General features: G+C 40.9%; 2 protein-coding genes and 2 non-coding genes across 4 annotated transcripts in view; 3 read left to right on the top strand and 1 right to left on the bottom strand.

Moving 5' to 3' along the window:
• Nucleotides 1–1,143: 1,143 nt before the first annotated feature.
• Nucleotides 1,144–1,216, top strand: TRNAA-AGC (transfer RNA alanine (anticodon AGC)). Its single transcript has one exon. It is a non-coding gene; the product is annotated as a tRNA-Ala (tRNA).
• Nucleotides 1,217–1,582: 366 nt separating this feature from the next.
• TRNAA-AGC (transfer RNA alanine (anticodon AGC)) lies at nt 1,583–1,655 on the top strand. The gene has a single exon. It is a non-coding gene; the product is annotated as a tRNA-Ala (tRNA).
• A 2,963-nt stretch (nt 1,656–4,618) lies between these two features.
• Nucleotides 4,619–15,315, bottom strand: MCM4 (minichromosome maintenance complex component 4). The gene is made up of 16 exons (XM_059472652.1): nt 15,208–15,315; nt 14,909–15,067; nt 14,024–14,187; nt 13,840–13,938; nt 13,607–13,702; nt 13,423–13,518; nt 12,908–13,046; nt 12,292–12,512; nt 11,656–11,776; nt 9,987–10,246; nt 8,674–9,039; nt 8,370–8,497; nt 6,916–7,123; nt 5,805–6,033; nt 5,552–5,685; nt 4,619–5,174 (listed from the first exon to the last, which is right to left on the bottom strand). The coding sequence occupies exons 1-16, from the start codon at nt 15,275–15,277 to the stop codon at nt 5,082–5,084; spliced, it is 2,583 nt and encodes an 860-aa protein (XP_059328635.1). The 5' UTR covers nt 15,278–15,315; the 3' UTR covers nt 4,619–5,081.
• A 2,021-nt stretch (nt 15,316–17,336) lies between these two features.
• Nucleotides 17,337–27,476, top strand: part of PRKDC (protein kinase, DNA-activated, catalytic subunit) — an 82,385-nt gene continuing 72,245 nt past the window's right edge. The window contains exons 1-11 of the mRNA XM_059480086.1: nt 17,337–17,416; nt 18,261–18,335; nt 19,630–19,738; nt 20,909–21,021; nt 21,695–21,794; nt 22,325–22,380; nt 22,471–22,501; nt 23,500–23,657; nt 23,900–24,046; nt 26,165–26,329; nt 27,161–27,329. Of these exons, the coding sequence (XP_059336069.1) occupies nt 17,369–17,416; nt 18,261–18,335; nt 19,630–19,738; nt 20,909–21,021; nt 21,695–21,794; nt 22,325–22,380; nt 22,471–22,501; nt 23,500–23,657; nt 23,900–24,046; nt 26,165–26,329; nt 27,161–27,329 (1,171 nt within the window). The 5' untranslated portion in view covers nt 17,337–17,368. The remainder of the gene's footprint in view (nt 17,417–18,260; nt 18,336–19,629; nt 19,739–20,908; nt 21,022–21,694; nt 21,795–22,324; nt 22,381–22,470; nt 22,502–23,499; nt 23,658–23,899; nt 24,047–26,164; nt 26,330–27,160; nt 27,330–27,476) is intronic.

Genomic DNA, 27,476 nt, shown 5'->3' with positions numbered 1-27,476 from the left:
TGGGTTAGGACAATATGAGACAATAGAAATAAAGAGTTACGGACGTCCAGGTACCTTTTTCTGGGCAACATAAGCCCAAAAAAGGACACACATTAACAGAGGATTAATCCTTAAAAAAACCCAATAGCCTCTTGCCTATTCATACATCTCATACATGATGCATAAATTCCATTCAAATACTGGATTCTGTCTGGTCATCGTCAACTTCTTCCTCTTAATCCTGACGGCGTCTTCATGACTGAGCGATGCAGGAAGAAGTTCATTTCTTCTGATAAGAGAGCAATAAATTCTTTTTCTCTGAAAGATTTAAGTGTCCTGTGACTGCTATCTCAGTGCGAGTCTTTTCTTTTAAAAAACTATCCTACATAGCATAGTTTCTATTTTAACATTTTGTTATAACCTAATACTATATTTAACACACTACTTAATAAAATTAATACAGCATAACTTTCTAACACAAGCCATATAATATTCATTTTAATATTTGCGAAAAGCCAATCGTAAAATATGCATTTTTCACAATGGCAAGTAAAATGTCCTAATTTCTTAACGTGGTTGGGAGAACTTCCTCACGTATGTCTGAAAAATAGCCCAACCTCCTTAGGTTCCATTAAAAAAAAAAAATTAGGGTGTTTCAGTTTTGAAGGCTTTGTGCCCACTTACTTTCATTTAACACAGATCGCTTCAACACATCTCCTTGTCAATACTAATGGCAACTGATGTAAGTGAACTTAACCATGCTTGAGTTTTGCTTTCTAGATGGTCTCCTGAGGGGTAATCAAGGCGAATGCAGGTTTTGTATTATCCTCAAGCTGCTCCACTGTGTTTTCTGTGATGTGGTTTCTCTGAGTGTAGGAGGACAAATCCAGCGTGTGGCAGGTGGCGCTGAAAGGCTGCAGGGCAAGGATTTGTCGTGCACGTTAGGGTGAAATGCTTTATCACATTACTCCGCCTTACCACGACAGTATTTTTGTCATCTCGGGCAAAACCAGGGGCGGCTCCAGATCGAGCGGTATTTAAATGTTCAGAACGGTTGCCCTGGGGTTACTCCCCGCGGTGAAAAAGCGGAATAAAGGTAGGAAGCGCAGGTTGCATTTATAGCTATTGAAGTCTAAAGCGACAGGATGTCGAAGGTTTCTGTGGGGGGAATTAGCTCAAATGGTAGAGCGCTCGCTTAGCATGCGAGAGGTAGCGGGATCGATGCCCGCATTCTCCACTCTCGGTTTTTTGCTCCTCGTGGGAGCACTGCTTTAATAAGGCCTGACGCGTACAACAAGAAAGCGAAATGCCACCATGCACTTTCTTTCGTGTACGGGAAGAAACAAACGAGAGATTTTTTATTATTACATGCACACAGCTGGAAAACATGTCTGTTCCAGTTTGCCTTGTTTCTTGCTGCTTGATTTGGAAATGCTAAATGAAGTACTACAAATGTATGATTTTGAAATGGAAGTTGAACGTGTTCTTTTTTGTGAGCAGAGGGGCCAGAGCAAGAGAGAAAACATTATGCTCCATATAGATCTATGGTTTTAGCCACTTGCAGGAGATCAGAGTCCTGTGATCCCAGCAGCCGCCTTAAGGGGGGGAATTAGCTCAAATGGTAGAGCGCTCGCTTAGCATGCGAGAGGTAGCGGGATCGATGCCCGCATTCTCCAGGCTTTTGCCAGACAGGAGTTCATCCACACTACCAAACAAAATCTGTAACTATTTCTGTAAAATGTTCGTTTTGTTTTCATTGGAGTAAAACTGATTTTTTTTCCTTCCTCCTTTTCTTCCTCTGTCCTTACTACCTAAATCAGGCTTATATAACTGTATAGGTCAATCATCTGTTGTTACAGTTGACTTCGTGGACAGTGGAAGTTAAATTAAGCAGGAAGAGGATTCTGCAGTACAACATTTTCCATGCCCAATGAAAAACAACATGTCGTGGTTTAACCCCAGCCAGTCAACAAGCTCTACACAGTTGCTCACTCACTCCCCCACCAGCAGGGAGACAATTACAAGTATAAAAGCTGGAGAGCTCAGTGGTTGAAATAAAGGCAGTTTAACAGGGAAGGCAAAAGCCATGCACACAAAGCAGAACAAGGAATTAACTCACTGCTTCCCATGGGCAGGCAGGTGTCCAGCTATCCCCAGGAGAGCAGGGCCCCATCACATAATGGTTACTTGGGAAGGCAAATGATATCACTTCAAATGTCACCCCCTTTTCTCCTCCTTCCCCCCATGTTATATACTGGGCATGTTGTTGTATGGTCTGGAATATGCCTTTGGTCAGTTGGAGTCACCTCTCCTGGCTGTCTCCCCTCTACCTCCCATGCCAGCATGGAAATATGAGAAGCAGAAAAGGCCTTGGCTCTGTACAAGCCCTGCTCAGCAATAACAAACACATCTCTTTATTATCAACCCTGTGTTCAGCACAAATTTAAAATACATCCCCATAACAGCCGCTGTAAAGAAAATTAACTGTACAGTACCCAAAAGCAGCCCACAATGGATGAACAGTAGTTAGAGACCTGAATCAATGTATCTTGATCACACAGCGGAAATAGTTTCGGAATGCTCGTTCTTCCCCAGCTGTCTGTTGTGATCCCTCCCCAGATTTGTGGGATCTTCTTTCTTGAATGATCTTTATGAAGCTGTAGTATGAGCTGCATCAGTCAAGTTTACAGCTAAAAGGTGTCACCACTTTCCTCCCAAGTCTGTGTCCTGAAAGCACACTACAGCATCCATGCATTTTTGCTATGGCCTGTGTGGAGGCTGTAATAGAGCTTCTCAGACTTCTCTCCATTTTGCAGAGATGCCTTTAAGAGGCTGATCCCTCTCCCATATCTGAAAGCACATTTGTGTTAGAGCTTCAGAGATAACACTGACCAACTGATTCACTGACTTCCCCCAATATCTTATTAATTTCTTCTGGTCTTTCTCCAGACACTGTGTGTTTCATTATGGTGCACTTTTCCCTGACCCTTCCAAGAGCTGCACAGCAAGTGCAGCTTTTTAGATCTCAGTCACCAGTTACACTACATTTGTCTTGAATGTTAACTGAGCACCTCACAGCGTGCAAAAAGGCCTAATTTCCTCACATCTTCAGTCTGTTCATGGATGAGGAAGAAAATGTGTGTGCAATTAGCAAAATTTATTATTCCATTTCTGTTGGAGAATTTTGCTCAGAAATGGCTTATAGAGTTTTGTTCAGACATGCCATAATCATATACAGCTGATGGAAAAGTAAAAGGCAGCTGTGAGGAGCAAATTCTCACAGCCTGTTTCTGTAAACAACAAAAGTTCTCAGGCACGTTTATGTAAACAGCAGAAGTCCTCAGGTTGTTTTTTAATAACAAGTAAATATCCTGTCCTTGGCTGTTTTGGGAACAGACATGGAGGTTTTGAGAACCATTCATATCAGGGTGAGAAGACAAATCTTGGTTTCAATAACAAACCACAGGTATTGAAAACAAAAGGAGGGATCAATGTTTTATCTGTAGCCTATGATGAGCTCGGGTTTTGCAATATGTATGAGCTTAATTAACACTGTTATAAAAAGTGCCTGATAGATCAATAAATCGGAGTTCGATGCTGATCAAAGGATGGGTCGTCTCCCTTCGCTTTCTACACATTTCTTCGTGTGTCTCTGGAGTAAAAAACTTCAAACACTGAGGCCTACCTGAAAATTCATAGCATACCCAAATGTGACTACTTTCAGTATGATCGGTAGATAGAAGATGCCTAGAATGGTCACACTAAATCCCATTGTTCTGAGAAGTCTAGGGCAACCTTATGGCTGCTGTGTAGGCACTTATTTTCAGAAAAGTTTTTCTCAGTTCACAATGTGTTGCCGCTGGGTTCTTCTCCCCATAGCATGCTGTGGTAAACCTGCTTAATAAAAATCTATTTCTGATGGTGATCTTTGATAGGTAGTTTTTTATTTCATCAACTGTAAGCAGTGTGGACAATGTAGACATCTGTCTCAGGAATGTCTAATGATTGGAGAAAGACCTATCATTCTTTTGGGATGAACACAGTATAATCCAAGATCACTGCAAGTAAGTAAACAGATGGATTATTCTTTTTCCCTCTTTATGAAGGCAGAGTACAGTTTGGAATATTTTTCAGTAACATCCAACTTCAAATTTGGCTGAAACAGTTATGCAAGGATTCTAACCTGCTCATTGCACTTAAATAAAAAAGAAGACATAAAGCAATCATGCTGCTTTGTACAGCTGAGGAAGGTTGACATAGCCTCGTATTTTTCTATTAAAAAACCACCCATACCATGCCCTTGGGAATATTATTGTAAACAAGCTACAAGACCTCTTTCTTTCAGGACTGATTATATGTCATTACACCAAAGATGGATAGTCTTAATTAGTCAGATCTAAAATTGAAGTAAAGAAACCACTCATACTTAAAATTGAAGTAAAGAAATGTCATTTCAAGTACAATCTATCTTTTTTACCTTGAGGATACTTCCACAGTACACTCAGCTCAAACAAAAAAATCCCCAAAAAGCAGAGCACCTTTCATGCTCTCAGAAAGAACTTCCAAAAAATTGCAGAATTCCAGATGGAAAATCAGCACAGCATATGCTGACTTGTACTTGAAATGAACACAAGAGTCCTTTTTAAGTCAAATAATTTTATTTCAGCTTACTGCAATACTAACAGTAAAAATTGCAATTACTAAAAAGTCATTTGAGTTTTTACAATTCAAATGGAAATACAGGCAGTATTGTTACCGTGCTCTAAAAAACATCATAAAAACACAAAGCCCTTGCCATATTATTGATTACATTTAGCTAAAATGTAAATAGTATTGTTGACATGAGGATTTCCATAAAATCTTGACAGTGATAATGACAGTGATGCCACTTAATCATGACTACCCTCCCTTGTCCTAGTAAATGATAGCCCAAGCTGTGAAAATCCTGCAGTGGCAATACAGTAAGGCAAAGAGGAGCCATAGCATTTGGCTGGCAGGGAAAGGCTATGATAGTCCCAAATATCAAAGATCTTGCAGGCTGACACTATCTTGATTAAGGCGAAGTACAAGTCGTGACAGCAGGCTCTCAAGCACAGGGTAACTCACAGCAGCCTCACTGTCTTTCCAGTCACAGTCAGGAAGTCTTCATCAGCCAAGGCACGAAGTGCTTCTTCAAACATTTCCTTCGTGACAGCCTTAAAGAAAAGGAGCAGATCAAACTAAGATGGGGAAAATACTTCAAACATAGTAAAAATGCTATACTTTCTATCAACTTTCTAATATTTTTATTTGAAGTTTTCATTCTATGTGAAAATTGAAGCCTGGCCTGGAACCCTAAAGCCGAGTTTGCTAATTCCAGAAGCCAGAATAAACTAAGGTACAGCAAATTCAACTCATTTGTCTGCAAATGAACTGGCTTTTTAGTCATACTAACAAATAATTTGTGTTTCCATTTCCTTCCATAATTTGAGAATTATATTATTTCTAATGTGATTTGAGAACAAGAATGTTCATTTGGAAAAAAATGCTTTTAAACATTAATGGAAATGTAAAAACAAAGCAGGAAACTTACTATATCAGACTGTGCTCGGAGATCATCCAAAAGCTGCTGGTACTTCAAAGATGGTGCTTTACCCTTGGATTGGATGAGCTTCCTTAAGGCTTGAGCCAATTCCTCTTTCCGCTTACGAGCTGTTGCGCTCATTCCTGGGAAAAGCAAACAAAACACCTTTTAGCAATCAGCTAAGGAGGAGAGGTTAAGTTACATTTCAAAAACCACAAAAATCCCAACAGCGTCCCTGCTTTAATGCTACGGAAGCACAAACCTGTGGTGAGAATGGATATGTCCACAATGCCGGTCTTTGGGTCAGTAGCAGATTGTTTCAGCGCTTCCCGGTGGAGGCGTTTCGCTTCCTCCACATCGACAGTCTCCACCTTGTTGGAGAAGCGCACCTTGGCGTGCGCCTCGGCCAGCCGGATCAGGGACTCCAGCTGCCGCGGGTACGCCGACACCATTCCCCTGCCGCTGCCGATCTTCCTCATGTCCACGTACGCCTGCGAGGGACACAGGTTACATCGTCCACTGCCTCTTAATTCCTCTTCACTCCCCTGCATCCCCCACCTCTTATTTCAGAATGTGAGCAATTCTGGCAAGCCTTTCCAAATACTGTATTTCTGCTCACACACCTCCACAGTTCATCTGCAGTGATGAATAACCACATCAAATAATTTTTTTTCCATTATAAAACAGTTAAACCATGGTAATTAATCATGTTTTGAATCACTTTAGAATTCTGGATTAGTGTTATGTGGAAGAGGCTAACAGGAGGCCTGTTAGCTAAAGGAGCGAGAAGAAGTTGAGAAGCAAGAAGAAGCTGATAAGGAGCTCTTTCCAAGGCTGTCACCAAGGAGACCAAGAGAAGTGAGGAAGTGAAGAAAGATAAGAAGAGAACTTTGCAGCTGGATGAAGTATGTTTAGAAAGTTAGTTGAAGTCACTGTAACTTTTCACCAATAGTGTTATGTTGATTTATTGTGGCCAATAGTTAGGGTAGAAGAAGCATAAACAATTGTTAAGTGTATAAAAGGTCAGCCATGTTCAATAATAAAGAGTTGCCATCTGAGACTGCTTGTGGTCTCTGCTTTGTGTCGTGACTGCCTCGACAGCGACATCATTATATAGCAGTACTTGTGTCTATGATGACACATTTTGCTTTTGTAGACTTTAATGTGTTTTAGGTGATGGAACCCAACCAACATATCTGAAAGCTAAACATTAGAATGCAGAATGACTCATCTGATTCCTCTCTCCATTAAAGACCTTTTTTTAAAAGGATCTTACAGAAGGTTGTTACGTAGATAGAGTGTGTACAAGGGAATCTCACCACTTCTGACAAGTCAGTAAAGACTCTGATCATTCTAAGCAGCAATTCCTTTACCTCAATAAGGGCTTGGCCTGCTTCTTCACCTAATCTGGGATTTACATAGCTGCGAGCATATGCAATGTAATCCCTCAATACTGCCATATCCATGTATTCCTCCTCCATCTTTTCTTCAGTTTGGTAGTACAGTGAAACCAAATGGCGAGCAAGGCGTCTGTCATAAGCTTCATCACGGGGATCCAACATCAAAAAGATCAAGTCAAATCTGAATGGGATAACATCCAGTATTAGTGTGTATACTTCCTTGTCATTTAAGTACTTGGGTTACAAAGATTTGACATACTAAGTACAGGTAAGAATTATCAGACTTAATTCCTACTCTCAGTAGAAATTGCTTTCTCACAGCGGAAAAAAAACTTTTCTAGAATTCTCATGGTACAGAACAACACAATGAATTTGCTTACACCCTATAGACTTGAAATTTTGAAAGCAGAGTACATTCTGCAAAATTCAGAGTCCGTGTTCAAGGCTGACATATTTTGTTTCCTTAAAAAATCCACACCCCACACCCCTCAAAAAGAAAGTTGCAACTGCCACAAACAAAAAATCCCACACACATAACAAATGCATGGAACTTGCTGCTAAAGATACTGCCCTGAAATACAACTGCAAAAAAATGCAACTAAATAAAATTACAATTCAAAAAGCACTTGCAGTTTAATCTTGAATAAAATGGTTTATAATTTTACGAACAATATATTCAATTAGTCTCAACTATAAGCAGACACGGATAATGCATTTTTAGCCAGCCAATAATTTATTTTTCTAGGGTTAAATCCAATAAATTGTGGAATTGAGATGCTGCTCAAGCTTAGCAGTTCTTAATTGAAATTTAAGCCATAAGTGTTCTCAGGATATCCAGTATAGCATGAGTGTACTTCAAATTTCCAGTTCCTGCGGAAATTCTTAAAAATATGCAACTCCACCATGTAGTTTAATTTTCTGTCAGCAAGCACTAAATGTGGCTCTAACAACTATTGCCCAAATGACTGACCAGCACTGCTACCTCCTCAGATGAATTTTACAAAACAGCAAGAAGCAGGCACAGATCTTAGGACTCTACCACCTCTGCTGCCAAGTTCCTGATCATCAGAGTTTCACTTCGAAATCTTTACGGCGCTAAGAAAAACATCCTGAATTTTTGTTAAAGTTATCAATACTCTTAAGTTTCAGAGCAGCTCTTTTCTAGGAGATGATTATGAAACAACATAGAATTAAATAAGAGATCCTACAGATCTTATCACACCTGCTCTTCAAGGTCAACATGTAAATACTAAAAGGCACTCCTGTGCTCACATAGATATTGTAAGGATGGCATATAAAGTATGTGCTGTAAAAGTTTTCCATTAGGTTGTGAACAGCACAGTAGTCCTGTTATATTCTATGTAATGATTTTCAGAAGAGGAAGTGTAACATTCCCTAAAAATGATACATGCAGTGCAGTTCAATACCTTGACAGCAGCGTATGAGGAAGCTGAATGTTCTCAATAGTCGTCTTTTTTGGGTTCCACTGTGATTCTATAGGATTAGCTGCTGCTAGGATAGATGTACGAGCATTCAATTGGCAAATAATTCCAGCCTGTCAAAAGGAAAAACATTTCTGAAACCAGCTGCAGCTGTGCCACCAAAACCTCCCTCCAATTCCATGAGATCACCAATGTTATTAGGTGGATTCTGTGGTCAAAAACTGCATTGTGAAAGCCTCTGAGTAAAGCAAAAGCAAAATCCCCTAGGAATAACTTCAGTTTAATTTACCTTTGCAATGGAGAGCGTCTGTTGTTCCATTACTTCATGTAGAACTGACCTTGTGCTTTCGTTCATTTTATCAAACTCATCAATGCAGCAAATGCCATTGTCACTGAGTACTAGAGCTCCTGTCTGAAGAACCAGCTGCCGTGTTTCTGGATCCTTCATCACGTATGCAGTAAGACCAACTGCACTTGAGCCTTTGCCAGAAGTATACTGGCCTCGAGGAACCAGGTTGTACACATACTGGAGCAGCTGGGATTTGCTAGTACCAGGATCACCACAGAGAAGAATGTTGATCTCTGCACGAAAATTCCCTCTTCCTGTGTGAGTAAAATCCTTTCTTGATCCACCAAATAGCTGAAGCAGAATACCCTATAAGAATTAAATTATCAATTGTATAGATGTAACAGAGCAAATACAACTGTTCAGCTGAAACATACAAAAAACAAACACTGCTAAAATTAACACAACTCAATGCATCTGCATGGTTCCAAGCATTAAAGACAGAAATTTTGTATGTTGCTGTAACCAGATTTTGGTTGGAACCTGAAGAATCCCTTTGATGAAGGGTCCTTAGTTTTCCTCAACTCTACCCCCTAGACTTGATGTGCCTTTATTAGCAAGTTGAGAAGGTAACAACAAAAGGAACTGTCATTACTGTGTTCCCATTTCACAAATAAATCATTGTATGGTTTTGAATTATACTTTCAGGAACTTGTGAACAATAATAATGTATAACTCTATTAAAAAAACCTCAAAGGAATATACTTGGAAGAGGAGTGTTTGTTGTCTAGCAGTAACTTGAGACCTCCTACTGATTGCAGTTTTCACAATGTTCTAGTACCTCAGTTGACACTTCATTGGAACAGTCCCTTCTTGGATACATCCAAGTAAACGTTTTGATACTCCATAATTCAGAGTCAACCATATGTCATTTTGAAGCCACTCTTCCAAGTGGATGCCTCTTCTCAGCAAGCACAGTTAGTTACTATGTTACAGGTACTTACTTTCCTTTAATAATCAGTAATCTGAATTTCCAAGAAATGTCTGAGATACATCCTGCAATTAAGTTTTCCCAGCTCTGCTGCCTTCCTACATTTTCAATTAGCTTCCTGTAATTAACATTCCTTAATAGCTTGAAAAGAATTATGATACACTTACAACCAACTCCACCCTGACAAGACCATGACATTTTAAGACTGCTGAAGATAACAGCTTTTTAAATTTTTAAGTTTCAAGATACATTAACAAAAAACAGTAACTACAAATACATACACATAAAAGTACACGTCTTGCAAGAGAAATAAAGAACTTTTCACCTTTTTGATATCTTCATGCTCATAGATACTTGGAGCCAGAGCTAAAGCAAGCCTCTCATAGATGTCTGCTTTTTTAGAAAGCTCTTTGAGCAATTCCACACGTTCCTCTGTAAACCTCTTTTGCTCAGTTTCCTCATCAACACCGTGCAGGCGTTTGGAGTCTGTCTTACGGTAGTGTATGACATCAATGTGGGTCCTGTACACGGATTTCACGCTGCTGACACGGGGATTAACTCGGATGGGGACTGCCCTGTAAATGCCTAAATACAAATTTCCATCACAGCATTAGATATGGAGAAACACACTCATTCCAAACCCTAAAAATTTTACAAGTTCCCAGGAAAAGTAAAGCTTTTCTAAACAGCCTAAGTGCTCTGTCACCTAATTTCTCACTGTAAGTCATGTAGAAGCCATATTTAAGTCACCCAGACCCATTTTTGCAGATGGACATACATGTTTTACATTTGCACCAAAAGTGTTCTCAACAGTAAAAGCATTTTTTAAAAACAACTAAGGTTTGATGCCTTTGAAATTCCCACTCCAGTCAGCCTTTCCGCCTCTTTATAAGTGCCAAGTTTAGTGACAGCTTTCTATTGAATTTCAAACAGCTTGGTTTTTTTTACAGCAGTTGTTAAGCTAAGTGGTTTATAATATGTTGCTGCAGTATCACAAGACTTACTCTACATTATCACTCTCCTGATTGCAGACATTATTTAAGATACTGTATTTAAGAGTCTCTTCTTCAGCTACAGCTTCAGAACAAAGGAATCAAGGTCAGACAGCCTGGGGATGTCTAGCCCAATCCTGGAGTCAAAGTGGAGTCAGCTGGAGCCCACTGCTTGCCAAAGGCTGTGTCCCATCAGGTTTTGAGTATCTCTAAGGACAAAGACTCCACACAGCCTTGCCAGTCAACCTGTGATGAGGCTCGACCACACAAACAGTAAAAAAGTTCTTATTTTTAACCAGAATTGCCTGTATTTCAGCTTGTGCCCTCTGTGTGCCACTGGGCCTCAGTAAGAAGAAACTGGCTTTGTCTTCTTGACACAACCACCCCTTCACCCACACCTAACAAGGTGTTTCTAAACATGCTGCTAAGATTCCCCCAAGCCTTCTATTCTCCAGGCTAAGCAGTCACAGCTTTCTCACCCTTTCCATGCATGACCAAGGCTTCTGTTATCGTAATAGCCCTTTGCTGAATTCACTCCTGTATGTTCCTGTTTCCCTTGCCCTGGGAGATCCCACAGCTGGACCCAATACTCCCTCAACCTGCTGGGAACACTCCTAATACAGCCCAGGAGAGTGCTGGCACCACAGCCATGGTCCATCAAGCACTGCTTCCTTCCAGTTTTGTTTTTGTCTGTAAGTTTGCTGTGGGTGTAGAACACTGTCCCAGGATTATTGGTTCTATCACCTTTCCCAGGGCTCAAGATGAAGCTGACTGGTCTGCAGTTCCCCAGGTCTCCTCCTCCCTGTAGGGAGAGCCAATGGCTTTTTTTTCTAGAAATTTAGCCAGTCATTGTGACTTTTCAAAGATAACTAAGTGGCTTTACAAAGGAAGAGTCCAGTTAAGATCAATGAAAAAGAAAAATAGAAATACTAGAATGAAAAACTAAAAAAAAAAATATAATAATAATAAAACAAAATTTAAAAATAGAAAACCAAATTTTACCTGTGACATTAACTCTGTCACCTGGCTGAACTTTATCAACAAGGTCATTGTGAGCAAAGAGTGCCACTGTATGTGGCGTCTGTCCAGCTGGCATATCTTCAGGAGACTCCTGCAGTTTGATCTAGCAAAAACACCATTTAAGTTTCAGTTGTAAAAAAGCAGAGCTTTTCCACTGAGCATACAACAGGATTTTGTATTAACACAGTCTTTAGCATCATTTTGAATAAGGAACATTGCTTAAGAACAAAATATCCCCACCAAAACAACAAAACTGATTACTGATTACAAGAAATCTCACTATGAAAATTAGAATTCTGGTACTGCTACTGCCATGGATAAAATGCTGCTACAAACAAGGTTCCCCTAGTCTAGACAGAAGGGGACATACTGTATATAAAGGGGCTGCCATACAGAAGCATTAAGAGATGTACATCCTTAATTTCATCCTCCTAATACATTTCTTCTCCAAAGTAGACTGTTTCACTAAGTTTCACCCATTTCCATGTTCCAAAACACTTTTTCTTTTCAAAGCATTCAATCTCAACAAACGTAACTCATACTGTTGATGATTTTAGGAGGGTGGGGGAGCAAAAACTAGCAATTCTTTCATTTTAGCCACTACCTAAGCCAACGTACCATCTGTTTGTCAGAGAACATGGATCTGTTGTGGATCAGCGCCATGCTGTGCGTTGTGTTACAGTTCTTGCACACTGATGGTTCAGCAATCCTGCCACGGTCAATTTCCACTCTGGTGGTGAAAGCGCAAACCTGGCACCGAAAGAATGCTTCCTGCATCTCAGGAATTAACTGGGAGCTTCTGATGACCATGCCACTGATGGTGATGAGTTGATCAATGTCTACAAAAATACAGGGATTCATGTCATGACCTCACACTCTTAAAATTTAAATAACCTTCAAAATTTCACCTTAAACAGTTTTTAGGAAGAAGGTAGACAGACAGGTTACTACTATTTTGTTCAAGCAAAAAGAATCATAAATGCACAATACAAAAGAAAGAATCCTTTGCACTTCCAGAACTAAGAACACAAGTAGCTGATTATAGGAATATTTCCTTTATGGATAAGATTATTTTTCATTTGGGCTTTAAAGCATGTTCTCCAGAAACAGACATGAATGGAAGATACTGGTCTGGATGGACCACAAGTACAGTTTTATATAGTCTTATGTTAGTATTCACTAAGTTTATGGAAAGATTAAGATTCTTTTCTAACATGGTAAGCAAAAAATTTACCTTCAGGGTTTAGATTTCTCATATTCCTGGTCTTCAGTGCATTATATGGCCTTACTTGAATTTGATGCTCTAGTATTGAATCAGGGTAACGATCAAAAAAGATCTCATTGGCAGCCATGTCAAATGTTGGGATAACTTCCTGTATTAGAAACAGCTTACAAGTAAATCACAGAATGAAGTAATTATGCATAAAGCATTCTATGTGCTGATCAGCCAGTAATGACTAAAAGTTACACCAGCTAAACATTTTCCTACATAACACAAAACCTGCCATTTGGATCATATTTATTTATTCATTCACTTGAGTGTTGCAAGGAGTAGAAGCACACAACTCCACCTTTGCACGAGTGAGGTACTCACTGTTTCTATAATCATCTGCTATGAAACAAGGTATTTTATATTCATGAAAAAAAGTACTGAACACACACAGTATGCCCTGCTTTTAAACCAGAATTTTAAAACCCAGAAATATGAAAGAACCACCTGAAAGCCAGAAAACAAGTGCAGTACTTCACCTGAGGATAGCAGATCAGTTGCCTGTAGAGATTTTCATCAAATGATCTTAGATGGTCACAATTTACATTCAGGAATGGTTCCCCAACCACATTAATCTGCAAGGGAGTTAGGAAATCTTTAGCTCAATGGCACGCAAGACTGAAAAAAGAAAATCTGAATAACAAATTACTGCATTATAAGTACCTCTTGAAGTCGTTGCATATAGCGTGGCTCATTAAGATCCAGGCCAATGTCTTCATCCTCTTTATCCAGTGGATCAATAAAGCGCTGGAGAAATCTCTGTCAGAGGCAGAAGAAAGACAGGAAAAATTAACAGAATTTAGCAGTACAAACACCTCCTTTGTACCAGATTCAACTAATATTTGTTTAAATCAAACTAGCTTTTCATTTAAAAAAGAGGAAGAAACAAAACCCACCTGGAATTTTTCTTTGCACGAGGCCACATTAACATCTGTTCCCCAAATAACAAGCTTTTGTCCAAGAGATTGCTCGGTTGCTACCGTATCCTCAGCCAGCTGCATGGAAACAAATTAAGCGTATACAAATATTTATATGTTTAAAAAGAAGCTGTCAGATGCAAGAGGTGAGACATCCACCTACCCCATCCGAGTGTAGATCCACTTGTCTGGCTTTCCGGACAGAGCCGAGATCCGGCCTCTGCCTGACTGGAGTTCCTCGGGCACCGCTGCGTGGGGTACCCTCCACCCTGGAGCTGGGTGTGCCGTACGTCAGAGGTGAACTGATGTCAAAGTCAAGAGGAATGGCTACAAAAGGAAGGGGTTTGTAATGACTATTGAGACATTTTACATCTAGAGCAGACTAAAATTCAGCCTCTGCATTTGTCTCATTGGTCCTTCAGCTCTGTTATAAAATGAGTAGCATCAGTCAAGCCCAGTGTTTTGTCAAAACACACAACAAAGGTGTTGCCAGTCTCTCTAGAACTTTTCTTTGTATTAACAGCTCTTCTCAAAGATACCAAGTTCAAATAAAACTTTACATCAGTACTGATTTTAAAACTACATTGGAATTCAAGCATAAAAACATACAGAATTGTAGATGAAACACTTTCTTTAGTATTTTGGGGGTGGTAGAGCTAGTGACACAATTAACAGTTACTGGAATTAAAAACAAACCTATATATAAAAGCAAGAAAGGGCTTTCTATGGCAAGCAACTAGTTCCTTCTGTGTTAGCAGTTTTATTATTCTTTCTATAAATAAAATTTTAAAACTAATGTATATTCCCTGATGCATAGTCCCACGGTAACTGGAAGCTACAATAGAGATCTGCACCCCAGACACTGACTGCACTCCTGCAGAGTCCACTACACTAAATTCAAAGGAGAAACATGAGATAACGCTCATGTTTTCGCCGAGTGTTTTCCAGCCGGATCTGGCCCAGCGCTGTGTAGGCGGTCCCCGGGCCGCATCCCCGGGCCGCATCCCCGGGCCCCGCACAGGCACGGAGCCGGCCCAGCCCCGCGTACCGGAGTGCCGGAACTGCGGCGGGCTGGAGAACAGCGCGTCGGCGGCGCCGGGGCTCTGCGCATCGGCGGGCGGGGACGTGGGCATGGGCTGCAGGTCCCCGGTGGAGGTGGAGTCGTCTGTGCGCCGCTTCTGGGAAGGAGGAGAGCGAGCATCTTGTGCTGCAAGAGACACAGGGGACCCGGAGTTACAACAGCCAGGCCGCCGCGGGGACCGGCGAGCGGACCGAGGCGGGGGATGGGAGAGCGCTCCCGGGGAAAGGGAGCCCACCCCGCCAGCCCCGTCCCAACGCAGCACTTACGAGTCGGGGGGTTGCTGCCCCGGCCGCGCTTGCTCCGTCGGCGGCTGGGAGTGGAGGCTGGCGACGACATGGCGCTGCTGCGGCTCCAGCTGCGGTCCTACCTGGGGGCAGGGGGTCGGAGAGAAGAATGAGCGCGGCGGGCGCTGCGCCACCGGCCGAGCCCCGACCGGCGGGTTCAGGTTCCCGTCCCCTTGCTGCCCTCGGCAGCCGCGATCCCCGCCGGCCGCCCCCACCCACCTGCACAGCCCCACAGACACCGCCGCGCCAAAGCCAGCGGCGTGCGCGCGCTCTCCCGGGCTTTCTGGCCAATGGCGAGGCGCGATCGCAACGGGAGCGCCCAACGAAGGCAGAAAGGGGGGATGCGGAACAGAGAGGGAAAGGAGGAAGGAGGAAAAACCTCTGGATCCCCGAAGTGAGGGTCGCGCCCCGCTCGACCTACTACACTAGAGAAAGAATTATAGTGCAGGTTACTACTTGTGATACAGACAGAGGCTGCCGCCAGTAATGGCACATCGCCTCCCCCCCCCGCAACCTATCGTGGAGCTGCCCGCACCTTACCGAATTTCGCGGCAAAACCAGGGCTGTGGGCGGGCGTGGGGAGGTTGGAGCAGCCCATTGTCAGAGGAGGGGGGGGAACGCTGCTGTTTCCAGCATTACTGTCCCGTTCTGGGCTCCTTGGTACAACAGAGACCTGGAGCTCCTGGAGCGGGTCCAGCGAAGAGCAATAAAGATGATTAAGGGACTGGAGCATCTCTCTGATGAGGAAAGGCTTGAGGGAGCCGGGCCTGTACAGTCTCGAGAAGTGACGGCTGAGAGGGGACCTCGTCAATGTCTATCATATCTATAGCAGTGGTGCCAAGAGGATGGGGCCAGGCTCTTGTCGGGGGTCCCAAGCAATAGGACAAGAGGCAATGGGCAGAAACTGATGCACAGGAAGTTCCACCTAAATGTGACGAACAACTTCTTTAGCGTGCAGTGACCGAGCACTGGAACAGTTTGCCCAGAGCGGGTGTGGAATCTCTTTCTGGAGATACTGGAGCACAGTCTGGATGTAACCCTGTTCCGTGTGCCCGCTAGAGCAGGGAGGCTGGAGCAGATGGCCCATTGTGGTCGGTCCTTTCCAACCTAAACCACTCTGTCATTCTGTGTGTGCGTGTCCTGAGCCCATCCTGAGACGAGAGACACAAAAGCGCCCGAAAGGCTCTCCCCTGCCGCCAGCCCTTATTCGGCCGGGAATGACCTGGCGGAGCGCTTCTCCTGCCCTGGCTCAGCAGCCCGCGCCCCCGGCCGGCGTTGGGAGCGGCGGGAGGCGGGCCCTTCGCGCCGCTTCCTCGCTTTGCTCCGGGGCCTGGGCGGCATGGCTGGGGTGCAGCAGTGCCTGCTTCAGCTGCACCGCTGCCTGCAGCCCGGCGATGCGGGCGGCAGCGCCCTGCACGGATACAGCCTGCTCCGCAGCCTGGCCGAGACCTGCGTGGCCAGCCTGGGCAGCGGCGAGCAGGGTGCGGGCCGGGCCCGGCGCGGGGAGCGAGCGGGGCCCGGGGAGGGCTCGGTGGCGGCGGGACACACGGCCCGGGTCGGGGCTTCTGCCCGGCGGCTTCCTCCGTGCTGCGCTGCCGCTCTGTCACCGGGCATTCCCAGGGAGGGAGGGAGGGGGTCTCTTGCCGCAGATAACCATTCACATAACCATTCACCGGGGTAAAAGCACTTGGGTGCGGGCCCCTCTGTGCTGAGCTGCCCCTGGGCCCTGAGCAGTGCCAGGGTCCGGTGCGAGGGCACAGGCCCGGGCCCCGAGGCCATGGGGGAGGTCAGCAGCACCCACACTTTGTTCTGGTGTTTCTGGGGACAAGCGTCACTCGTGCCCAAGGTGTCAGGTCCCGTTTTGCACCGGGGGATGGGCTGGGTGGTGAGCGTGAAGCCAACCACCCGATGGTTCCGTGCCTCCCTGCAGCGCTGCACCTGTCCCTGGTGTTTTCCCAGGAGCATGGCTTACTCGTCTTTATCCACAGATCCCTCAGTATCGAGGAGGTAAGTTGGCAAACTTTAAATTAGTGTTTCGGTAATGCTATATGAGCAACATGTTGGCACATTTCAAAAATTATTTTTTTTAACTTTTCAGTTTCGAGATTGCAGGGAAGAAGCGTTGAAGTTTCTTTGTGTCTTTATGGAAAAAGTTGGTGACAAAATTCATCCTTACGCCTATAATATTAAGGTAGGTAAATGAAAATTACTTCCTAGAAGTGTTTTGCTGGATAGTTTAAACTAGTCTGGTGGGTGTCATGTCATAACATTCCTAGCTGTACTTCACCCCTCCCAGTCAGCCTTGCCCAACTCTAGTGTTCTTGTTAGAGCTGAAATAATTTTTTTTTACATAAACTGTAATTCATACCACAGAGCAGTGTGGAATTGTTTGTCCAGCTGTAGACTTCATTTTATTAACTTTTCCTTATAGAACACAGTAGGTATTGGTTCTGAAAATAAGTTATTTTCATTGGAAAATAGTGGTTGTAGCTTCTAATTTATACAAACTAAAGTTGGCATTTAAGTGTAAAATTTTAAATGCTGCTCTAGGGTTAGTTTTAATTACCATTTTTTAAAAAATTCACATGAGAAATTGTTACTTTTGCAATATATAGAGAAATTTGTGGTATCTGCAGTACCTGAGGTTCCTGGAGTATGAGTGGCTGAACATCTGTGCTGCATAACATTTCTATGCACATTTCTTTGCATAGAAGTGCTTGACTGCACCACTGAAGTTTCTGGTCATAAATTAATAGCTTCTCATTCTAAGAAGTGATAGTACGGAGGTAGAAAATTTGCCCTGTGCAAATTTTACTGCAGAAACTGCAATTTCTTGGCTTGAGTTGGGGTTTGTTATTATGTCAGACAGTACTGCAGTATTGTCAGTGAAGCCACTTCCAGGACTAGGTATTATTTTAGTCTTTTTTAAAAAACTTAAGCTTGCAAAAACAGATACTTTAAAGAGGTAGAAGATTATGATGTCTTTGAATTCCCATCTTTACTTAAAAGTATTGTTGTCCTTATTTTCTTTGTAGCAAACTTGTCTTAGTGTCTATACCAAAGAGAGAGCGGCAAAATGTAAAGTCTCAGCACTGGAACTTCTGATTAAGGTAAAATGCATGTTATAAATCTCTCTTGTTTCTAGAAAAGAAGTAGTGAATCTGTTGTATTACTATAGTTGCACTATATCATGCAGAAAATCTGTATCACAGAGTTGCAGATTAAGCTGAGTTGGAAGGGATTCACAAGGATCCTTGAGTCCAACTCTGGTCCTGCACTGCATGGCACCATCCCCAAAAGTAACACCACGCGCCTGAGAGCATTGTCCAAACATTTCCAGAGCTGTTGTCAGGTGTGGTGCTGTGACCACTTCCCTGGGGAGCCTGTTCCAGTGCCCAGCCACCCTTTGGGTGGAGAACTATTTTCTGATATCCAACTTAAACTTCCCCTGTCACAGCTTCAGGCCGTTCCCTTGGGTCCTGTCATGCTCACCAAAGAGAGAGATCAGTGTCTGCCCTTCCTCTTCCTCTTGCTAGGAAGTTGTAGTGTGACATAGCAAGAGAAGAGAGATAGCTAATATTTAGATGTTAAAAAAAAGTGTTTTAACAGGAGATTGTCTTCAGTATTCTCTAGCAGGTTGCTTAGATATGGGCATGTCATTCCTTCATTTGTTAGAGCAAAACACAGTTGTTTTGGGGGACAGTTGTAGATGTCTCAGTTTGTTACGGTTATTTAAGGAGAAATTTTGCTGTTCAATTGCATTCTTGCTTTAAAATACTATGTATTATATATGCTATTGCAATATAAGATAAAGTATTTGGAAAGTGTGGAGGAGGAGGAGTTTTTTTCCAGAAATTTAGTTGCTGTGTGAGACAGTAGTTCCTTTGAATGCATTTAGACCCTTCTTTTGTAAATGCTTTTGTGCCAACTTAGGTTTGTTTATTAGAAACAAAACTCCCTTTTGAGTTATTCTGAGTCAGTTCTGTGAGTTGGATTGGCTTTATACTAGCAGGGAGAAAAAAGTAGAATGATAAAAGCTACTGCAGACTTGCTCAGCCTGTGCTCTAGTGGAGTTTATATGTACATATGTATAAATTATACTGTGTATAAGTTTCATGTAGATCATGATAATAATAATATGTATACTATACTATAATAGTAATATGTATACTATAAATTAAAAGTTGTAAATTTTGTATTTATGCATCTATAGGAAGGTAGTTTGTAGTTAAAGTAGATTGCCATTACTCTTCTTTGGACAAATTATCTTAGATCTCTTTCATTGAATAGCATAGTTGCTTACTTGAAGCTGAACTTACATGTATGAACTGTGTTTTTATTTAGCTTGAGTAGTACTGGGGTATTGATCTAAATGTTTTCCTTTTTCTTTTTAATCCATCTTAGTTGCTCCACAGTTTACAACGTTCCTGTCTGATGGAAGAAATGAAAGTTAAAGAGATATTTAATAAATTTTATGAGGAGCTTGCTGCAAAAAGTAGAATTCCTGACACAGGTAGGCCTTAGTTTTTCTTTTCTCTGATTGTCCACTTATACTCAGCACTAGTGAGGCTGCACCTCGAATCTTGTGTTCAGTTCTGGGCCCCTCAATACAAGGAGGATTTTGAGGGATTGTGGCGAGTCCAGAAAAGGGCAACAGAGCTGGGGAAGGGTTTGGAGCACAAGTCCTGTGAGGAGCAGCTGGGGGAGCTAGGCATGTTTAGCCTGGAGAAAAGGAAGCTCAGGGAAGCCCTTACTGCTCTCTACAGCCACCTGAAAGAAGGCTGTAGGCAGGTGGGAGTTGGTCTCCCAGGTAACAAGTGACAGGACAAGAAGAAATTACTTCAAGTTGCACCAAGGGAGGTTTAGATTGGATATTAGGAACAGTTTCTTCATGGAGAGAACTGTCAACCATTGGAGTAGGCTTCCAGGGAAGTGGTGGAGTCACCATTGCTGAACATGTATAGGAGACATGTAGATGTGGCACCTGGGGACATGTTCAAGTGATGAGACCTGGCAGTGTTAGGTTAATGGTTGAACTTGGTGATCTTAAAGGTCTGTTCAACCTAAACAATTCTATGTTTCTAAAGCTCTTTGTTACTTTGTTATCTTATTCTAAGCCTGACTAGTGTTGTCCACAAAGCTGCAGTTTTAGTGTGATAGTTTCTGCATTGGTCACCTCCAATACAAGCTCATCAGTTCTCCCTTGCCTGATTGTATTATTTATGGCATGTTAGTATGAGCTGCAGTTTGATCATTATGGCTAGATACTGCTGAAATCTTGGCTTTACAGGTCTCATAAAATTTGTGCCTGCATAGAATCCTTCAGTCTGAATTCAAGCCTAGAAACTTCTGCTAGCCTTTGGCCTTAACAAGTGCTTCCTCAGTGTATGTGGCCTTTAAATTAGTTTTCTGAGCCCTGTTTAAAAATACTAAATGTGTTTAACTTACTGATGTGAGAGGAGGATGCATCTCACATTGTAGGATATGGCTACATATATATATGTGTGTGTGTGTGTATATATATATACATATATATATATATAAAAGATGTTTGCTCCACACTTCAATTATACTGTTAGGGATGATTTTCTCATGGTTGCAAGTTATTAGGAATTGCACTGGAAATGCCAAAAGCAATGATTTCAGTAATTAAGACTTAATAATATTAAAAATTACTTTCTAGTATTGGAAAAGATTTATGAGCTTTTGGGAGTTTTGGGAGAAGTCCAGCCTAGTGACATGATTAACAACTCTGAAAAACTATTCCGAGCTTATTTGAGAGAGCTTAAAACACAGGTATGATTGGAATTTCTTTTCATTCTTTGGTTTTTTGCTTTGGTTTTCTTTTTGCATTGCTTTGTTTTTAGTGGTTTTTTTTTTTTTCCTTTGAAGTAAATAGCACTGGCTGTTGGAATACTACTGTATCTAGTACAGTTTCTCAGGATCTAGCTGGACAATCATAAATTCTTCGTGAAAGACTGTCTAAGTTGTATTCTCTGGCTCTGAGAAGCTTTCTAAGTGAAAATTCAAGGCCATCAGTAACAGCAAATGGGCTGTTTTACTGTGTGAAAAGATGATCATTCCCTAAGAGGTGTTACCTTATCATGCAATGGTAGTTTCTGATTTGTTCTGTACTGCTGCAGAGTTCTTGCACATGAGGTGAACATCAAATTTCTGCTGAACTTTCATGTATCTGAATTTTTAAGTACTTTCAAAACATTACTGTATTTTATCTAAATTTTAGTATTTTTGGTCTTGGTGGAACATTTCCATGTTTTTCAAATGATCTGTCCTGCTTCCCTCCAAATGATGTGACACTTAGGAGTAAAGATGTTTCTGTGGAGTTGTTTCATAGAGTTGGGTTCTGATATAACTATTAAGTTGAAATAAGTTATTTGCCTACACTTCTGGGAGCTGGAAAGCCTTGGTGTAAATTTATCTTAGCTTGCAAGTATTTTATTCTTTTCAGATGACATCTGCTACAAGGGGACCCAAGCTACCTCTTGTAGCAGGATGTCTGAGGGGACTGGTTGCACTCATGTACAACTTCACCAAGTCTGTGGATGAAGGTATGTTCTTTCTCTATGAGAAAGGCAGTGACACCTTTTAATACAGTTTTACAGACAGTTCTACATTTAATTATTACACAACCAAAAAGTAGCACCATTTCTGTGTGTGCATGCAGAATTAAAATTTCCTTAGTAGGTGGTTTATGCAAAATACACATTCACACAGTCCTTGTAATCTGTCTTTGTGTGAAGTGGCTTCATCAGCATTTTTCTATATATAAATCTTTGAAGTGCTATTTTCTGACCACATGTTGGGCAGCTATGAGAGCCACACTGAAGCTGGAATGCAGTTTGTTATGGAGATGTGTTTCTCTTACACGGATATTCAGAAAAAACAGCTAACACACATGTACAATTTTTTTTCAAACTTAAGCGTATTTCAGGAAAAAAAAGTCTCTGTCTCTTAAAATGAGATATATAAGGCTTTCCAATATTACTGCTTCATACCAAGCATTGATAAAAATATATTAGTTTTCATTCTGCCTACTGTATGTAACTAATGAAATACTCACTATTGGATTGTTTCACAGATCCTCAGACTGCAAAGGAGATTTTTGATTTTGCAATGAAGGCAATCAACCCACAGGTAAATCTGCTATTTGTTAATTTTCTGCATAAACAGATTAGCCCTGGTGAAGAGTAAATCACAGTGACAAATCTTTTCTGGGTATTACAGGTTGATCAGAAGCGATACGCAGTACCTCTAGGTAAGTTATAAACTATTTCCATTCATGCTGAGGTGGATACTGTCTTTTGTCTGGAATTGTTTATTCCTTACTGGATGTGTCCAGATGTCTCTAGTCTTCAAACTTCTAAGCTGGCGAGGGGGAAAGCTGCTGTACTTCAAATTGGACTATAAAGTTTAACGTTTAGTTGGTTAAACTAGTCAAGGTCTAATCAGTTTATGAATAGTAGCATTATACTTGATGCCATTTGCTCCTCTGGAGTAGTACAAAACTGTGATGTGAGAAAGAAATGGTAGAAATAAGAGGAGTGCAGCTAATTAGGAGAAAAGAGGTGTGACAGTGGAATGAGTAAAAAAAAAAAAGAGAGAAATTTCACTGGAAGAAGGAGGAAAAGAATGGGGAGAAGAATCAGAAGATTAGAAATTGGCCTGTGAAATGTGAGTGGCTTATGCAGAAATTGCAGAAATGCATGAGTATTAGGCCCATGGTAACTGTGAGGGGTAAAACCCTCTTTAAAGGTAGTCTATCCTCTCCCCAGTTAATTCATTGACAACTTTGAAATTTTGTTTATGTTTATATTTGGAATATTGAAATTACCTATAATCTGAATTTTTTATTTGTCTGCATCATAGTTTGATAGAGGAGGGGACTTTTGCATATGTCCTGACAACTGAAACCAGATCCTTCTGAATTGGACAATCAATTTTTATTTATAACCATTGAAGTCCCTTTCTTTTTCAATAGTAATATAATTACATCAGAACACAGGTGTATGTTCCATAATGGTGTACATTTAAAAAGATTATTTTGGAAGGTTTTTTTTTGTTTAAGTTCTTAATGTTTGGGTACTGATACTGTAGAGTATCAGTAGAGGCTAGAGGAATATACTTTATATGCTCCAGTCATGGTGGGTCTGCCTACCTAATGTCCTAATGTGGACTCACAGTCCGGGCTGCATTTTACGTTGTGTAAAATGTAATGTAAGTTTGGTTTTAATGAGAACTGTTTTTAAATTGCAGCTGGGTTACAGTTGTTCAGCTGGCACTCTGCTCAGTTTGGAGCCTTGCTCCTGGACAACTATGTGTCCCTCTATGAAGTATTGTGCAAATGGTGTGGCCACTCGCATCAGGAGCTGAAGAAAGCCAGTTATTCTGCACTGGATTCATTCCTTAAGCAGGTGTGGTAACTTCACTGGGATCTCCAAATCTAAAGCAGAATTCAATTTCTTGAAATACTGGGAATATTTGGTGCTTGGAAATTCGATTAATCTATTTAATGAATAATTCAGTTTATTATTTAGTGCTTTGTATTACTAAGCATACTAAGACTTACTGTCTTAGTATGCTTAGTAATACAAAGCATCTAAGACTTACTGTCATTTTTTTGTGAAATGCTGGAATGTTTACATCTGTTTTACAGATTTCTCTAATGGTGTCTAAGGATGCAGAGCTACACAAGAGCAAGTTGCAGTTCTTCATGGAGCAGTTCTATGGAACCATCAGGAGGATGGATTCGAGCAGCAAGGAGCTGTCCATCGCCATTCGCGGATATGGGCTTTTCGCATCAGTATGTGCAGAGGAGTTATTCTGGTCAAGGAGCTTACTGAAAGCTTGTAAAGCTGGGATTCATACCATGCATTTTACAATTTTACACAGCTCTTTTAATAGGGAGGGCTCCTGTTTCTGCACTAAGTGTTGGACTTAATTAATTGCATTGTAAAATACCTTTTGGATTAAAATTTTCCAATGTATACTGAATCTAGCAGGAGCTCTTGCATCATTGAGTTGTAGTTGTAGTTATTTCCTGTGCACAAGTTCTGAAGTGGAAAAACAGGAGCTTCATATGCAGCTGTCACAAAACTTCAGGATGTGCTTAATTGCTTAGGTACAGGCAATACCTTGTTATCTCTCTCTGCATTAATGGTAGAATCCAGGCTTCAGTCTGAAAGTAGTTCTGAGGTTCTTACACACCTCACTCAAAACAGCTAAAAGGCACTGCTGACTGCAGGACAGTAGGAGGTGATTTGTGGAACAACCACAAAGTAAAATACAACAAGAAACAACAAACAAAACCTTGCTTACATACCAATGTAGATGGCAGGTATGTTTGTCAGGAAGCAGCATTAGGAGCAACTTCCAGTTTCTGTCAGCAGTCAATTAAGATGGGAATATAACAGTCAAGTTCAATAAAGAAAGGGTGGTATTTATGTATTTGCAGCCTCTGTCCTTGATGGTGGTACCACAACTTTTATATAATAAATTTTAGACTGGCTTTTTTTTGTCTCTCAAAGCAAAAATGAGGTTAAATGATCTCAAAGATTATTTAGAGAAGTTTAGGAATGGCAGTAGAATAGCTGGTTATTAGCTGAATCCTCTTTTTGCTACCTTTTGAGTAGAGTGCATTTGTTTGTAGAATTTTCTATGTGCTTTGTTCAAACCTAGTCTTCCTCTTCTATGATATGAGGTAGAAAGAAATTGAGTTCAAGGTATTGGTTCCAGAAAAAAATAAGTACTTCAGATAATTGAAAGAACCCTATTAAAAACATCTATTATGGATGGAATGCAAGAACTTAAAATTGCATAATGTAAATATAGGGCTAGGATAATACTGCAAATTTTAACAAATTTAATGCTCCAGTACCTGTAAATACCTAATATGTTAAGATATATTAATACTTGTTACTGTGTTTAAGTTAAATCTTGGCCAAGCATCAGATACTGGGCTGGGAGGAAGAAGAGTCTTGGTGCTGCTGCAAGTTGTGACTGTAGCACTGAACTTGTGCTCATGCTTGGTTCAGTTTCAAGGGAGAATATTTCTTTGATTGCTGAAATAATTCTAAAATATTACTTGAAGTTTTGCAAGTGATAAATGGGTAGTCTTAATTTTGTCAGCATGTTTGTAGACAGACTTTAGGCTGTCTTTGGACTTTAGACTTTCAGCCTTTAGGCCAACAGCCATATTTCACTGTTACGTAAATCAGTCCATTCTTTGCGATGGTCAGTTCCCTGCCACAGTTCTTGCCTTTGACCTGGTTCCTGTCCACAAAGACTTGTTTTTGACCTAGTTCATGTTGTGATTTACAAATCATTCTATAGAAATTTGTAAGCTTTATTACAAACCCTTAGTTACTCTCTGGGGTACTTTCCACTTGTTCATTAGTTTGGGAATAGTCTTTATAGGTTCTGTTTGTACAGGACCTATATATAAAACAGTAAAAGTTCATAATTTGGACTGCTCAGTTAAGTCATTAATAGTAGTAACCCATCAGTGATAATCAGTTAAGCTGCATTAAGGTAAGCCACTTATTACTTTAATGCAGCTAATTCAAAATATTAGTTAATCTAAGCATCCATAATGCAGAATTTAAGATATTTACAGCCAAACTCCCATGTTTTTCACTCTGAATATAAATTCATGTCACTGAAAATTCAAGTACTTTTACAGCAAAATACACTGCATTAGTGAACTATTATTACATTACATACTCCATGTCAGGTACTGGGTTTTTCATACATGTAATGGGTATCTAAAGTTAGTTTTTTCAGGTATGTTGAGTTGCTGGAAAAGCTTCAAATTATGGTTATGGTTCAGTGAAGAGGTGGCTGGGTTTTAGTGCTACAGCATGCATTTATTTGCTCAGCTCAACAAACTTGCCAAACCAGGTTTTTATTTTCTCTCTGTAAGCCCTGTAAAGCTATACATCCTGAGGATGTGGACAACATGTACATGGAGCTCCTTCAGCGCTGTAAGCAAATGTTCCTCACAGAAGCAGAAACAGTAGATGACCATCTGTATCAGCTACCAAGTTTCCTCCAGTCCATTGCCAGTGTGATATTCCATATAGATAAAGTAAGTGGAGTATTTAAAGTACCACCCAGTTCTTTTATGCAGTTGCAGATGTGTTAGGAGGTAATAGCTGTGAACCGACTTATGGTAGAAGGTGTTTACCTGAAATGTAGTGACATCTAGCCCCTAGGGGATGGGAAGAATATCAGGAGAATGCTCTAATGGATTTTATTTGAATAAAGAAAGTGCACTGAATATGCTAAATAAAATGCTACAGTGCATTGAAATTAAAACCACAATAGGCAAATATGAATATGTTTTATTTATTTATTTATAAATAATGTTCTTTATTTCGACATAGCCATAACCTTTTTGTGTTTATACCATTCTGTTGCTGCTTTGCCTTTTGGTAGTGATACTTAGCATATTCTCTGAGACTGGTACTTTGATTCTGCTATGATGTTATGCTGTCTATTTAAATGAGGGCTTTCTGGGTCTTACCTGGAGCTGTGAAGTAAGATTAGGGCATACATTTTGTATTCAGGTGGTTGTGGATAAACAGAATATAATGCTGTTACTGTTGTTTAATTAAATTGGTACTTTTCTGGTAAGCTTAAAACTAGATGCACTGAAGCACTAATCTCTTCAGGAGCTACTTTCCATAATGTGGTTCAGGAAGCTTTCTTACTCTGTTTAGTTTTATTTGGGCAGGATTTTGTTGTTGTTTTTGTTTGTTTCTTTGTTTGGGGTTTTTGTATGTCTAAGATGAATTCACTTGCTAACTCTTTTCTTGTTCTCAGAGCAGATCATGATGCAAGCTCTTGTAACAAAGTAACATGCTGAAATAACTTCACATAATTTGCATAATGGATGTATTGTTTTTCTTCATTTTAGGTTCCTGAGGTATACACCCCAGTTCTTGAACATCTAATTGTGCTGCAGATCAACAGCTTTCCACAGTACACTGAGAAAATGCAACTGGTCTGTTGCAGATCTATAATAAAAGTGTTTCTGTCTCTCTCAGGAAAAGGTCCAGTTTTGTGGAGCTTTATTAGCACTGTGGGTAAGTCTGTGATACTAACTTCATTGGAGTTTTTTGGGATCATGTTTTTTTTTTCCTTTGGGTGTTTTGGTTTTTTTTTTCCCTCATAAATTGCATAACTGATTCTAGGAGAGAAATGTGGAATAGCCATTCAGGATCAAAAATGAA

The sequence above is a fragment of the Ammospiza nelsoni genome, chromosome 1 (assembly GCF_027579445.1).
Source record: "Ammospiza nelsoni isolate bAmmNel1 chromosome 1, bAmmNel1.pri, whole genome shotgun sequence".
In the NCBI taxonomy this organism is placed as follows: Eukaryota; Metazoa; Chordata; class Aves; order Passeriformes; family Passerellidae; genus Ammospiza; species Ammospiza nelsoni.
The sequence above is the reverse complement of the archived record's forward strand: the minus strand, read 5'-3'. Positions and strand labels throughout refer to the sequence as shown.